At 32.3% G+C, this 14052-nt stretch overlaps 2 protein-coding genes and 1 long non-coding RNA gene across 3 annotated transcripts; 2 read left to right on the top strand and 1 right to left on the bottom strand.

The window, feature by feature from the left end:
• The first annotated feature begins 1920 nt into the window (after positions 1-1920).
• On the top strand, positions 1921-4331 carry LOC130510639 (replication protein A 70 kDa DNA-binding subunit A-like). The gene is made up of 9 exons (XM_057007148.1): positions 1921-2264; positions 2354-2618; positions 2688-2784; positions 2861-2985; positions 3075-3159; positions 3255-3381; positions 3457-3638; positions 3738-3858; positions 3944-4331. Exons 1-9 carry the CDS (start codon positions 2118-2120, stop codon positions 4178-4180), a joined length of 1386 nt encoding a protein of 461 aa, XP_056863128.1. The 5' UTR covers positions 1921-2117; the 3' UTR covers positions 4181-4331.
• Positions 4332-4463: 132 nt separating this feature from the next.
• Positions 4464-8940, bottom strand: LOC130510640 (uncharacterized). Its single transcript, XR_008944345.1, has 4 exons — positions 8794-8940; positions 8318-8384; positions 5072-5130; positions 4464-4574 (listed from the first exon to the last, which is right to left on the bottom strand). It is a non-coding gene; the product is annotated as an uncharacterized LOC130510640 (long non-coding RNA).
• Positions 8941-9494: 554 nt separating this feature from the next.
• On the top strand, positions 9495-13184 carry LOC130511410 (uncharacterized). The gene is made up of 9 exons (XM_057008383.1): positions 9495-9558; positions 9634-10069; positions 10159-10432; positions 10542-10613; positions 10687-11104; positions 11190-11778; positions 11863-12518; positions 12599-12793; positions 12871-13184. The coding sequence occupies exons 1-9, from the start codon at positions 9495-9497 to the stop codon at positions 13182-13184; spliced, it is 3018 nt and encodes a 1005-aa protein (XP_056864363.1).
• The last annotated feature ends 868 nt before the right edge of the window (positions 13185-14052 follow it).

Below are 14052 nucleotides of genomic sequence, written 5' to 3'. Positions count from 1 at the left end.
ATGACAATTGGCCCCCAAGACTCTTACCAAGTGGCTTATCTCATCCGGTCAATCAAACTAGCTTTTATAGCTTTGTGTTTGGTTTAACTGTTAAAAAATATTTTCAGAACATAATATTGCAATGTGCAAGCCTATGTAAACAATCCATCAAAATTTTCATAACTGATTTGTGATGAATTTTCCATTCTATCGTTTATCGTAACTTGCGATAGTGAGAAAAATATTTCTAATGATTGCAAAACTTTCTATCATAAATCTCTGATAGAATCTATAATGTAAATTTGATATAATATATCTATATTTATGTTGAATTTATTCATTGTTAACCAACTCCTTTTCTTCGTCTTTTGCAGTGTTAAGGTTAACTTAATTAGAAGAGACGATCTTGACCAGCGACATATAGAGACACTATATAATTGACAATTATTTCCTTCAATGTAGACATTTTTTCTTAAATGTTGAAAGGGTTGTTAGAAGGTCTAACTGTATGGAGCCAAAAAAAAAAAAAATTAAGAAGGTTGATTGTACATGTAATCAATTTGTCTTTTATTTTATTTTTATTTTTTTTTGTTTTAGGTTTAATCAAATTGGGTTAGTAGAGATGTACACGTACATCTACTATGCAATATCTGTTTGTTTATATACATTATTATAAATCAGGCATCTCTTCTCTTATTTATAGTGAATCTCTCATTCTTCATGCATAGAAAAATCCAAAAGGATAATCAATTTCTTAAGCAAAAACAAAATTGTACTAATGCAAAAGGAATGAATAAAAATAAGGGACAATTTGAAAAATACCCTATTCATGATTTAAATTTGAAAAATACTTTTAACTTTTTCATTTTTTGAAAACTATACTTTCTTGTTTGTAATAAGACATTTTTGTCCTAATTTTATTAGTAATTACAAATTCTTATAATTAATTTAATACTTAATTATTATTTTCTGTGATTATTCTTTTGTAAGGGTTTTATGTGATTTTTGTTGTTATCTCTTGATGAAGTTGTTATCATTTGGTGTTTTTGCGGCAGAAAATATTTTGGTTGAATCTTTTCATTTTAGCAGTTCATCCTTTTTCACATCATAAAACAAAACAGATAATTCAAACGTTTTATGAATGGTAAAATACACAAAATTATTTTCAAGAGTTCTTATGTGTTCCATAGAAACAACGCTCACAGAAATTTTGTTTTAGAAGAATTTTTCAGTGTGGAAAAAAAATCTAAGAAAGAGAGGAGAAATACATTAACACACTGTTAGATTCTAAAGAAATTTGTCTGGATTGTTTTTTTTTGTTAAATAAGTGAATAGCATTTTTGGATTATTTCATGTATGTATATGTAAATAAAAACAAGAAAAACGTCACAAGATAGAGTAGAAGATCGTTTAGTGATTTAGTAAAGTGTTCGACAATTTTTATTTTTTAAAAGGTTCTTTTCTAAAAATAAGGATCTGATTGATCATCAAGTAGTTAGTGGAGTTATTTTTTTTGATTTTATGTCAAGGGTATTAAAAATAACGATTGTTGATAAATTTGTTTTAATTTTTATATGTACTTTCTGATTTAAATTAAATATCAAGTTAGATATTGGATAAGATAAATGTTAAATTTGGACAATATAGTCATTTCACTTATGAGTAAGTGTAGTTTTAAAAAATTAAAAAAGAATATGTAGTTTTCAAAATATAATCACATCTAAGTGTATTTTTCCAAATTTTCCCTAAAAATCAATACAATTAAAACAGCAGCCCTTTTTCAGACTTCCCCTTAAACTTTCAAACTATTTACTGATACATGCCACTGCCTATTAATTAATTAAAAAATGAAATTCTCGATTTCTTCTATTCAGAAATAAATTCTCGATTTCTTCCATCTCAACAAAAATATATTTCGTTGTAACTTAATATATCTTAACAAACTGAATATGATAGATTTCTCTAACCAATTATATCTACAATTATTTATATCCTTAGAATATGCTTAATATTTTCCATTTTAATTGTATCGATTATCCTCTTTCTACTTCGACTACATATCCTATATAAATATCAATGTCAAACACAACAATTCTATTCATTCAAAACCTCTCAACTGTTTTCGGTGCTCTACAATAATGGAGTCCTTAATCGAAATCAGCAACTTGAGTGATCTTAATCTTTTCAAATCTACATGTCGAGTCCATGTTAAAGTTCTTCATACATGGGAGTTTATCAATCTTACAAATGGTTCTTCTCTTGAGATGGTTTTAACAGACGAAACCGTAAGCTCTGCTCACAAACCTTTCGTTTTTAAAATAGCAAAACTTTTAATATATGAACTGAGTGCATCTTTTATTGTTTCATGATTTAGGGTGTTAAAATCCATGCGAGTTGCAAAAGTTCATTAATCCAGCGACTCCAGATGCATTTTCGTGTTGGAAAGTGGATAGTTATTACTAAATTTCACTTAAGTCCAGCATCTGGGGTTTACAGATACACCAACCATGTTTACAAAATGCAATTCGGGGATCAGACTACTGTTACTGATTCTGATATGCGATGCAACAACATGTTCCTTGATCTTAAGGATTTTGCCACCATTTTGAATGGTTCACTTGACACACGCTATCTTATTGGTATTGTTTTTTTTAAAAATACATTAACGTATGTTATGATTTATATATAACTGTTTTATTCTATGACAGACGTGATTGGTCAGGTAATGGACTTTGGCGGTGTGGATATTGTTAATCATGCAAGGAAAGAAGTGACCAAGATGGTGTTTACTCTAAGAGATGGCAGGTACGTATTTTTAATTGTATTTATTTATTTGTATAACTATAAAATTTAAAGTTTATATGTTTTGTTATAATCTCAGTGACAGACGAGTTAGATGCTGCATTTTTGGGAAGTTAGCTGAAGTTTTGATCCAAGAACAAAAACAACCAAATAATGGGGATATTTGTTTGATCCGATATGCTAAGCTCAACAACTACACACATGGTATTGATAATTAAATATATTTTAAAAAGTCTTTGATGATTATATTATATCGTTAGTATTGTTTTTCTCACACATGTTATATTGTCCAGATGAGTTACAAGTATCCAATGCATTTGATTCTTCTCTGGTGATGCTAAACCCAGCAATCAACGAAGTGGAAGAACTAAAACAGATGTTAGTTTTGAATAACCTAAAGTACTTATTTTCTTCTCTGACTTTTGATAGTAATGAATTAATTTTTTATATATTTTACTGTTTTCTACTTATAGGGTTCATGCTGATGATAACTCCGTGAATATGTACCAACATGTTGGAAAGATTCACAACCAATCAAAGCGCATTAAATGGTCACAGTTTCCTTTCAAAACCATTCAGGAAATGAAACACACAGATAAGGTTTTTTGTTGAGTCTGTAATACTTACAGTGTGATTGATCGCAATATGTTCTGACAAATATATATTGTTTTGTAGGATGCCAAATGCCGAATAATTTGCACTGTTTATGCCATTGATACATTGAGAGGATGGTATTATTGTGCTTGTGTGGTATGCAACAGGCAGGTTCTGAAAACGAGGATTGTCTATGATGACATGGATTCTCCAAGCTGGTTTTGTGATTTTTGCCATCTCACTGTTACTAAAATTAAGCCAAGGTCATTTGTTTTGTATTTTAGCTTTGGATTTAATTTTTTTGATTTTTAAACAATTCTAATGCGTTTAAATTTTTTCCAAACAAAAAATAATCTTTTCAGGTACAAATTGGATTTGCTTGTGCAGGATCAGACTGGTGAATCCAAAATTACACTTCAAGATCCAGTTGCTACATCTATTGTGAAATATTCTGCTGCAAAAATCGTAAATGTTTTGTCTGATGTAAGATATATTTTTAATTTTTTAAATAGGCAAAAAATATTATTTATTTTTGATACCTGGCATATAATTGAATTTTTATTAACAGAATGGAGATCCAGATGTGTTACCGGCTGAACTTGTGGACATTGTGGGCAAAACATATGGTTTTGGTATCTCAGTTGATGAATTGGAAAAATTCAATGCTTTAAAAGTTTGGAATCTGAATGATATTATGTGGAAGAGAATCAAAGCAGTTCACCAGATGTCGATTAGTTCAAGGAAAAAGCAATGCACCAATGTGATCAAGATTGAAGACAAAGATCATACTGAAGACACAGATTAGTGTGCTGTTTTATTTTTAATTTCTAAATGTCTATTGGTTTTATGTTTTTTAGGGTTAGTGCATCTATTTTATGTCTTGATTTATTTCTATTGTTTTTTTAAACCTTGGTTTTCAGTTTTTCATTGGGAATAAAATAATAATTTCGATTTTATATAGGAAAACAATAAATAAAAACGAGTCTGTTATGATACAATAACCAGTAAAAAATCTATATCACTAAGCATATTATCTCCATTTTCCTAACTAACCAGATTCAGTTCCATTCCTAATGCATTTCTAACATTTTATCCTTATAATAAACCGGACATACCTTAATTTTGGATTGTAACATGTCGCATGTCAAAATTGTATTGATATTCCGCTTTTATATTTCTTCAATAAGATTCCCTGCAACCTATTTACACATTATATAACACACACTTAGATAAAACCTGAGATTATTGTTATCACACAAATCAGAATATAATACAATTTAGTGCTTTTGAGTCAGAATTTACAATAATATTGTGTTATAACTTATAAAAATACCCAATTTAAACGAAAAAATGATTTGCAAATCTTTCAACTAATAGATAACAGATCTTATGCTCTTATCAAAACATAGATCTTTTATCAATCATTTAACTGAACTGTTAAGATCTTATCATCATAACAACCAACTTGAAATTGAAGAATCATATCTCAGCATTATTGGGAATATTCTAACGACTATTTATTATATTCTGATTCATCCAACTATAAAGATTTTTATTTTGAAAATAATATCTGATACCCATGGCTTTCTCTAATCTATTTATTTGCTATATATACATACTATTCGACATTAGCAATCTTACACCGTGAGAGAAACAAACTCTTAAGATAATGAAAGCTACTCCAAAACTATCATACCTGTCTGACATCAGGCCATTCAAACCTGAATGGTGGGTTCAAGTCAAAGTTATTCATATCTGGAAACAACAGAGTGATTATGGTGAGACCATGGAAATCATTTTTGCTGATAAGAAGGTAAATTATTTTTATATGCTTCATTTTTACAATCAAAGCAGCATTACAAAGAGTGATATAAAATTATATAACTCTAACCTATAAATCTCTGTTTTCAATGATCTAGGGGAACAAAATTCAAGCAACATGCAAGAAAAACTATTTGCTTAGTTTGGGAAAGAATGCCGTATGGGTGAATGGATAAACATAGAAAATTTTCAGGTAACTTCAGCAGGAGGAGCATTCCGACCTACCAATCACGCTTACAAGCTGACGTTCATGAAGTTCACCTCCATTGCGCCGTATGAATACACTAATAACGATATGTTCCTGGATTTAGTGGATTTCGAAAAATATTGAGTGGAAAGCTAGACAACAATTTTTGATTGGTATGTTTTATATTTATTTTTATCTCATTTTTTTTGTTTAATCATTATTTATTATATAACTTCTGTTTTTGTTTTATAAAGATGTTGTGGGTCAAGCCATAGATATTGGTGAAAAGATAACTCTGCAATGTAAAGGTGGGAAAGAAAGAAAGAAGATTGAATTCACTCTAAGAGACATTAAGTAAGTATTAGTAAAATAATGACATTGATTTTATAATTTTTTCTGGATGCAAACTAATTTTCATGTATTTTAGTGATGAACGCATCCCATGTTGTTTTTGGGAGAATTTTGCTGATACTCTGGAATCCTATTCAGAAGATGCACAATTTGGAGTGGTTGTGTGTTTGATCCGATTTGCGAAATTGGATCATTTAGAAGTAAATATCTTAACTATATTTATTTTATAACTTTAATCTTTATATTTAAAGAGTTGACTTTTTTATATTTAACGTTCATCATTTGTTTTTATTTGTGTGTTTAGATCAACTCCAACTTTCAAATGCTTTTGATACCTCCCAAATAATGTTCGATCCACCAATTGATGAGAGTGATGCTTTGAAAGAAATGTAAGTTGTTCGATGTTATTTATGCAAATGTATATGTCAGGTTTAATATCATCTTCTAATTATATGTCAAACTCTCCAGGTTTAAGTGTGATCCAGCAAACATGTCAATGGTTGAATCTAACGAGTTTGACAAACAGTTGATTCGTGAACCTAATAAGGTTATCAAAATTGACAGCTGGGATCAGTATGAAGATAAAACCGTTGCTGAACTTGTGGCTTCTGTACAGGTTTATTAACAACTTTTATGATAACTACAACATTTATTTATAATGTAAATTATTTTTACTTTGTCTACACAGGTTGGTAAATGCAAGGTTGTGTGTACCATCTATGCTATAGATACGGATTTTGGTTGGTACTACTTTGGATGTGATCTGTGCAACACAAAAACTTTTAAAGTACATCAAAGATACCTTACATCTGGGAAGGAATTGGCAGCCCCTATGTTTTGGTGTGAGAAATGCAATGCAAATGTTACTAATGTAACTCCGAAGTAAGTAAATTTATTTTATTGTTGGAGATTTCATTACTATTCCATTTTTATAGTTATATAATAAATTTATTTTATTATGTCCAGGTTTAAACTTCACTTGCTGCTTAAAGATAATACAGGAACTACCAAATTCATGTTGCTTGATACTATTGCTAATGGAATTATAGCTGAAAGTGCTGCGAAAATTCTAAAGGGATCATTCAAAGAGGTAAAATCAATCTCATTTTATATTAGGTATATATGAATGTTTTTAATAAAAATTCAAATATAAGTTAAATGTGATTTTTTTAATAGATTGAGGATCCCGAGCTTTTGCCTCAGTCACTTAAAGATGTCATTGGAAAAACTTTTAAGTTCGGTGTGTGCGTTGAAAAAAATAACGTGTCTTATGGAGCTGAGTGTTACAAGGTTTCTAAAGTTTTGGTCTGTAAGCAACATGCTAATGGTTGATTCACAATCAGAGACTAAATCTGCACGAGAAATCACCCTCACTGGTGATGAGGTACTTTAATATCTTTATCAAACTCTTTACTTAAAATATAAGTTTGTTTACATAGTGTATAATTATTGATTTTAACAGATGTCTCTACTTACTGACGGTGAGGGAAGTTCGGTTACTAACAGAACACCAACTTCTAAGCGTTCTCAAGATGACAAATATGAGGTCCCTGAACTCACCTCTACCTCAAAAAGGTTTTGCTCAAAAAGTGTCAAGATCGAAAAGTAATCAGATGAGGAGATGAAGATCAGTCTGTCGAACTAGGAAGTTGGATTCAAATTTGTGGTTTTTTAAGTTTAGAGAAATAATTGTCCTGTTTAGGAACCGAAAAACTATCTTATAATTTTTTTTTTTGTTTTTATGTTGGTTTAGTATGAAATAATTATGAATTCAACTTTAATCCTAAACTTATCATTGTTGCTCTGTTTTTTCAAAAAAATTGTTATGACGTTTTTGGAGTTGTTCTTTCTTTTGCCTTATTATGCTTAGTTTATGTTTTTAGTTATCATGTTGAGTTGAAATATTATTGATCTCTAATTATAATTGACCAACTTCTATTCCATATAATAAAACTTGATTTTATTCACGTTCATTTATATAATGTATACCAATTATTTGTTCCAATCAAACATATTAAAGCAAAGTGGTCAAAGGAGTTTATTATGTCGATTTCATTATTAACAGGCAAGCCAAATGTATTAAAGATTTATCTTAATGAAGATGAATGTTTGTGTATATTATATTTTTAAAACTATTGACATATTATTAATAATGCATGCCTGTATAGAAGACTACTTAAAATTGATATAGAGTATAGTTACATTTTTATGTAACCACTTGCAAAACAGTTAAACATATTATCCTACATATATGCTTATCAGATCGTACTTTGTTGATTTCCATTAAATCCTAAATCTAAACTGCAGGCTGCTTCTACATAAAATCCTAACAGAAAATACAATTACCAAATACTTTTACGTGGCCTGTGTAATTCATATTTCCAATTCTTCGTGCAACACTATAGCGATCAAAACTTCACAGTGCAATGAAGGAGATAACTGAAGAGGATAGAGTGCAAAAAAGGAAAAGGGTCAACAATTTTGATGCTTCTAAATATCCTAACGATTTTATGCATATCCCTATTAGCATGTCTAAACTGCAATCAAAATCAGGAAGTGTTTTTACGGATTTGACAAACTTACCTGTCCAGATGGATTCGAGAGGGTCTGTCAAACGCTCAGAAGAGTCAATGCCTCCTCCAATTGCACGCTGCAAAGGTAAATGCTATTTGTCATTCACATGTGATTTTACAAGGTAAGTCTGTTCTAATAGATTTTTTTACAGAGAACCCGAATATAAGAAATGTTTCAGCTACAAAGAGGAGCAAGCTGTGCAACGAAGTGTTCAGTAAGAATAAATTCTGACACATACATTATTGTTCCTACACAATATCTTAAATTATAAAAAATTTCATTGCTTATTATTCATAGTTACCAACAACACACAAGCTGGAATCAAAGGGTTGTCTCCCTATGGTCAGGGGTCTAATATCAAGGAAAAAAAACATTTTTTTATACCGGAACAAAAAAAGCATTCCCATCTATTCTTACATCTACCAGCACGACCATTCCGTTGAAAAGAATTTTCGGCAGGATTTTAAGAGATCTTCAAAACTTACCTCAGAATACAGTTCCAAATGGATATCATTCACCATCTCTTCTTAGTCCATATTCAACATCTGAACATTGCAAGAGTAAGATTTATATTACTTATGAAAATCTGTACATTTTACTATTTGCTATGGTCAGCATTATATTACACAGATCGGCTAACTAAAACAAAACTGTCAACTTCAAATAGTTGTATACTTAACACATATGTTGCTACTTTCAGAATATTTGTTTTGTCATATCTATACATTTATGAAAAATAAATAACTTTGTAACTTTGATTACCAGGTCAAACATCACAGAGAGATACAGATTTAAATTCCGGTACTAAGAAGCGCAGTAATGGTGTACGAAAAGCTTCTGCCAATTCTGTTTCGCGCCAAAGGCAGACTGCATTAGTAATTGGAACTAATAAGTCCAGAATTTCGGATCCATCCCAGGATGGGAATTCTTCAGATAAATTAACGAGCACTGAAGGTATATAACATGACTAGATTTGATATTCTATAAACAAAATTATATTAGTTTGTATTTTAATGTAAGGAGTGATATATAATGTTGCAGTTCCATCAGAAAGTGAAGAGAGTTTTAGCGTTTACGACTTAAGCAGTCAAGAAAGTGATCTATTATTCCGATCATGTTAAGCTTTATTTAGAGATTCTCGGTCAGAGAAAGCAGAAATTGATTTTTTCTGTCAAGGATTAGAAAAATGAGTGAAAGCAAGGGGAAATGTCAAAAAAAGCAGAGGACACAGCCTGTGCCAAAAACTATTGGTAAGTGCTTTAATATTATTGTTATTACTATAGTATTTCTGATACTGAACATCGATGTTTATATATATTGTGTAGACTATGTTGATGAGGGTAATCCTACTTTCACATGTGAATATTGTAAAGCAAAAATGTGGTACGGCGAACGACTCGAACGGAAGAAAAGGACAAAGAAGAACCCTGTTTTCTCTCTTTGTTGTGGTCAGGGACAAGTGAAGTTGCCTCTTCTTAAAGAAAGCCCCTTGCTTATAAGGCAGCTATTGTTCGGGGATGATGAAACGAGCAAGTATTATCAAGATAATTTGAGAGCTATTAATATGCTGTTCTCTTTTACCTCTCTTGGTGGAAAAGTTGACCGCTCAATGCCAAAAGGACATGGACCACAGCCATTCCAACTTCATGGTGAAAACATGCATTTGATGGGAAGTATGAAACCGGATGAAGGTGATTCAGCAAAGTTGTTTCTCAGTTGTACATTGTTGACACTGAAAATGAGGCTGATGATAGAGATTCTGTTATGAGGTATAACCGTCCTATATTAATTTTAAGTTCTTCTTCGCTGAATTTAAATATATTGAGACAATTGTTGTTTGTATTTGACAGCAAATACAAGAAAGCTGCTGACAAGGAAAGAAAACATAATCTGAGAAAGAAAATTATCGAGCTCCTTATAGAGATGTTGGACGAAGTTAATCCCTATGTGAAGCAGTTTCGATCTGCACGTGAACGTTTTGGAATTTCTGGAGCAGAAAAATTTCATATGAGGATTGTGAGCAATCGTGAGAAAGATGGAAGGACATTTGATACTCCAACTGCCTCGGAGGTAGCTGCTTTAATACCTGGTGATTTTAATTTAGAGATGGATAAGCGTGATATTGTTTTGCAAGAGAAACAAACAGGCTGGCTTAAGAGGATTAGTGAGATACATCCATTTATCTTGCACTTCAGTATCCTCTCATTTTTTGTTATGGTGAGGATGGTTTCAGACTGGGAATAAAAAAAGGAGCCACACCAGCTACAGAGAAGCTGAAGAGGGACCACATCAGCATGAGACAGTGGTTTGCCTATCGAATGTTTGAAAGAGATGGGGAGTGTCATACTCTTTTGCATTCAAAAAGATTATTTCAACAGTTTTTGGTTGATGCTTTCACTACCATTGAGACGAACAGGTTAAGTTATTTGAGGCAGAATCAGACATGTTTGAGGTCTGATGGTTATGACTCTATAAAGCAGTCAGAGAACCAAGGAAAAAAAGATATGAGTGACCAAGGACAGCGATTTTTTCTGCCAGCTTCTTTTACCGGAGGACCAAGGTACATGAAGAATAACTATCTAGATGCTATGGCCATTTGCAGACATTTTGGTTTTCCAGATCTTTTCATCACATTTACATGCAATCCAAAATGGCCAGAGATTACTAGATATTTGTCTCAGCGTAAATTGAAGACAGAAGACAGGCCAGAAATTGCTTGCAGAGTTTTTAAAATGAAGTTGGATTCTCTGATGGAAGATTTAACTGATAATGAGATATTAGGGAAAACCGTTGCATGTAAGTTTTTTAATCATCACTTTGATTTGAGTTTATTTAATTTTAATTGTATTGATACATCCTAATTTTAAGCTTTTATATGCAGCGATGTTTACTGTTGAGTTTCAGAAGCGGGGTCTGCCTCATGCTCATATACTGTTGTTCATGCATCACAGTTCTAAGTTCCCTACTACTGATCACATCGACAATATCATTTCTGCAGAGATTCCAGACAAATCGAAAGAGCCAGCACTTTATGAAGTTGTGAAAGACACTATGATTCATGGTCCTTGTGGAATTGTTAATCCGAATTCACCTTGCATGGAGAATGGCAAGTGTTCTAAGCTATATCCGAAATCACATGGTGACAAAACGACTGTAAACAAAGAAGGGTTTCCAGTTTACAGGAGAAGGGATAATGATCGTTTTGTTGATAAGAATGGTTTCAAGTGTGACAACAGATATGTGATACCTTATAACAAGGATCTTTCACTTAAATACAGAGCTCATATTAATGTGGAGTGGTGCAATCAATCAGGGTCTATTAAATACTTATTCAAGTATATTAATAAGGGTCAGGACAAGATTACTATCGCTGTTGAGCCAACAAAGAGAGGAGCTTCAGAGAACAATGAAACCGGCCAGACTTCAAAGGAAGAGAATAAAAATGAAATTAAGGACTTTTTCAAGGGCAGGTATGCTTATTAATTACATTGTTTTTTTTTTAATTCATTATACAAATTTCGTGTGTATTTAAGTCTCATTTCATTTTTTTCCAGATATGTATCTGCTTGTGAAGGTGCATGGAGGATTTTGAAGTTTCCCATTCATTACAGATCAGTACCAGTTGAGAAGATTTCATTCCATCTACCAGGGAAGCAAATCGTTGTATTCAAAGACGATGACACCTTTGAGGAAATTACAAGTCGTGTGATGATTACCAACACAATGTTTTTGGGTTGGTTTGAGCTGAACAAGGTTAGTGCTGTTGCTAGGAAGCTTACTTTAGCAGAAATTCCTACAATGTTTATTTGGGACAAAAAGTCGAAGAAGTGGAAAGACAGGAAACGAGGTTTCAGCATAGGCAGAATTAATTATGCACCACGTAGTATTGAAGAAGCTTATTATCTACGTGTGTTGCTGAATATTGTTCGAGGCCCAACATGTTTTGATGACATAAAAACATATGAGAATGTCCTTTACCCGACCTACAAAGAGGCCTGTTTTGCGAGGGGTTTATTAGCAGATGATCAAGAATATATTGATGACATTATCAGGACAAGCTTCTCAAGTTCTGCTTCTTACATGCGGCATTCTTTTACTGTCATGCTTATGTCCAACAGTCTATCAAAACCAGAAAGAGTTTGGGAGGAGACATGGGAGATTCTTTCTGAAGATATTCAGTATAATCAAAGAAATCATTTTAACAGACCAGGTATCATCACCAATACAATATAGTTTCTTATTTGTTGTGTTATATTTATATTGTTCTCATTTTTGTTTTTACGATTACAGGATTGTGCCTTAGTGATTCTGAAAAAAAAGAAGGTGCTCTTATTGAGATTGAGAAGATCTTGAGAAGTAATGGAACTTCGCTAGATAACTGGGATAAAATGCCAAAACCCTTTCGCGACGTCAACGCTTTTCAGAATGTGTTGATAATGGATGAGAAGAGATATGACCGAGATGAGTTAAGAAAGGCACATGACAGTGATTTTTCGAAATTAACTGGCGAGCAAAAGAAGATATATGAAGAGAGATCATGGATGCTGTTCTGAAAAAAAAAGGTGGTGTTTTCTTTGTTTATGGATTTGGTGGAACCGGGAAAACCTTTTTGTGGAAATTATTATCTGCTGCTATTAGATCCAGAGGAGAGATTGTTTTGAATGTTGCTTCAAGTGGTATTGCTTCACTTTTGTTACAAGGAGGAAGGACTGCACATTCAAGATTCGGTATACCAATAAATCCTGATGATTTTACTCTGTGCAATCTGACTCCAGGGACTGATGCTGCTGATTTGGTGAAAGAAGCTTCTCTTATCATTTGGGATGAAGCACCAATGATGAGCAGACATTGTTTTGATCACTTGATAGGAGTTTAGCAGACATTATGAGAAGTGCAGAGAAAAAGCCTTTTGCAGGGAAAGTTGTTGTGTTTGGTGGAGATTTTAGACAGATATTGCCTGTCATTCACTGTGCATCAAGGACTGAAATCGTTCTAGAGTCTCTAAATTCATCTTATCTCTGGAAACAATGCAAGGTGCTAAAACTTACAAAGAATATGAGGCTACTTTCCACTGACATGACTGCCGAAGAGTTAAAAGAGTTGGAAGTGTTTTCTCAGTGGATTTTGGACGTGGGAGATGGATTGGTTGGTGATGATAACGATGGTGAGGCACTAATTACTATACCAGATGAGTTTCTTATTACAGATTCAGATGATCCAATAGCATCAATAAGCAAAGAGATCTATGGAGATGCAACAGCTCTACTTCAGAACAAAGACCCTAAATTTTTTCAAGAAAGAGCGATTCTTTGCCCTACAAATGAGGATGTGAACAAGATTAACCAGTATATGTTGGATCAACTGAAGGTACTTAAAATACTATCTCTAAATCGATTACAGTTGTAGCTTTAAAAATTATTGTTAACTACATTTTTTATATATATTTCAGGTGAAGAAAAAATCTATTTAAGCTCCGACAGCATTGATCCATCTGATACAGGGTCTGTTAATGATCAGGCTCTCACTCCAGAATTTCTCAACACTATCAAAGCATTCAGGTTTACCAAATCATAATCTCCGGTTGAAGATAGGATGCCTGTGATGTTGTTGAGAAATATTGATCATGATGGAGGATTGATGATAATGGGACGAGGTTGCAAATTATAGATTTGTATGATTTTTGTGTGAAGGCCAGAGTTATTACCGGAAGAGAAGTTGGGAAGATTATTCTTCTTCCAAGATTG

Source organism: Raphanus sativus, chromosome 4 (assembly GCF_000801105.2).
Source record: "Raphanus sativus cultivar WK10039 chromosome 4, ASM80110v3, whole genome shotgun sequence".
Lineage (NCBI taxonomy): Eukaryota > Viridiplantae > Streptophyta > Magnoliopsida > Brassicales > Brassicaceae > Raphanus > Raphanus sativus.
This window is presented reverse-complemented; position numbering and strand designations above follow the sequence as displayed.

Bases quoted from the DNA above. Each gene is read 5' to 3' on its own strand.
- LOC130510639 (XM_057007148.1), top strand. From the start codon at position 2,118: ATGGAGTCCTTAATCGAAATCAGCAACTTGAGTGATCTTAATCTTTTC. The intron at 2,785-2,860 runs GTACGTATTTTT...TTATAATCTCAG, and splicing joins TTTACTCTAAGAGATGGCAG to TGACAGACGAGTTAGATGCT. The intron at 3,382-3,456 runs GTTTTTTGTTGA...ATTGTTTTGTAG, and splicing joins AAATGAAACACACAGATAAG to GATGCCAAATGCCGAATAAT.
- LOC130511410 (XM_057008383.1), top strand. From the start codon at position 9,495: ATGAGTGAAAGCAAGGGGAAATGTCAAAAAAAGCAGAGGACACAGCCT. The intron at 9,559-9,633 runs GTAAGTGCTTTA...TATATTGTGTAG, and splicing joins GCCTGTGCCAAAAACTATTG to ACTATGTTGATGAGGGTAAT. The intron at 10,433-10,541 runs GTTTTGCAAGAG...GGATGGTTTCAG, and splicing joins AGATGGATAAGCGTGATATT to ACTGGGAATAAAAAAAGGAG.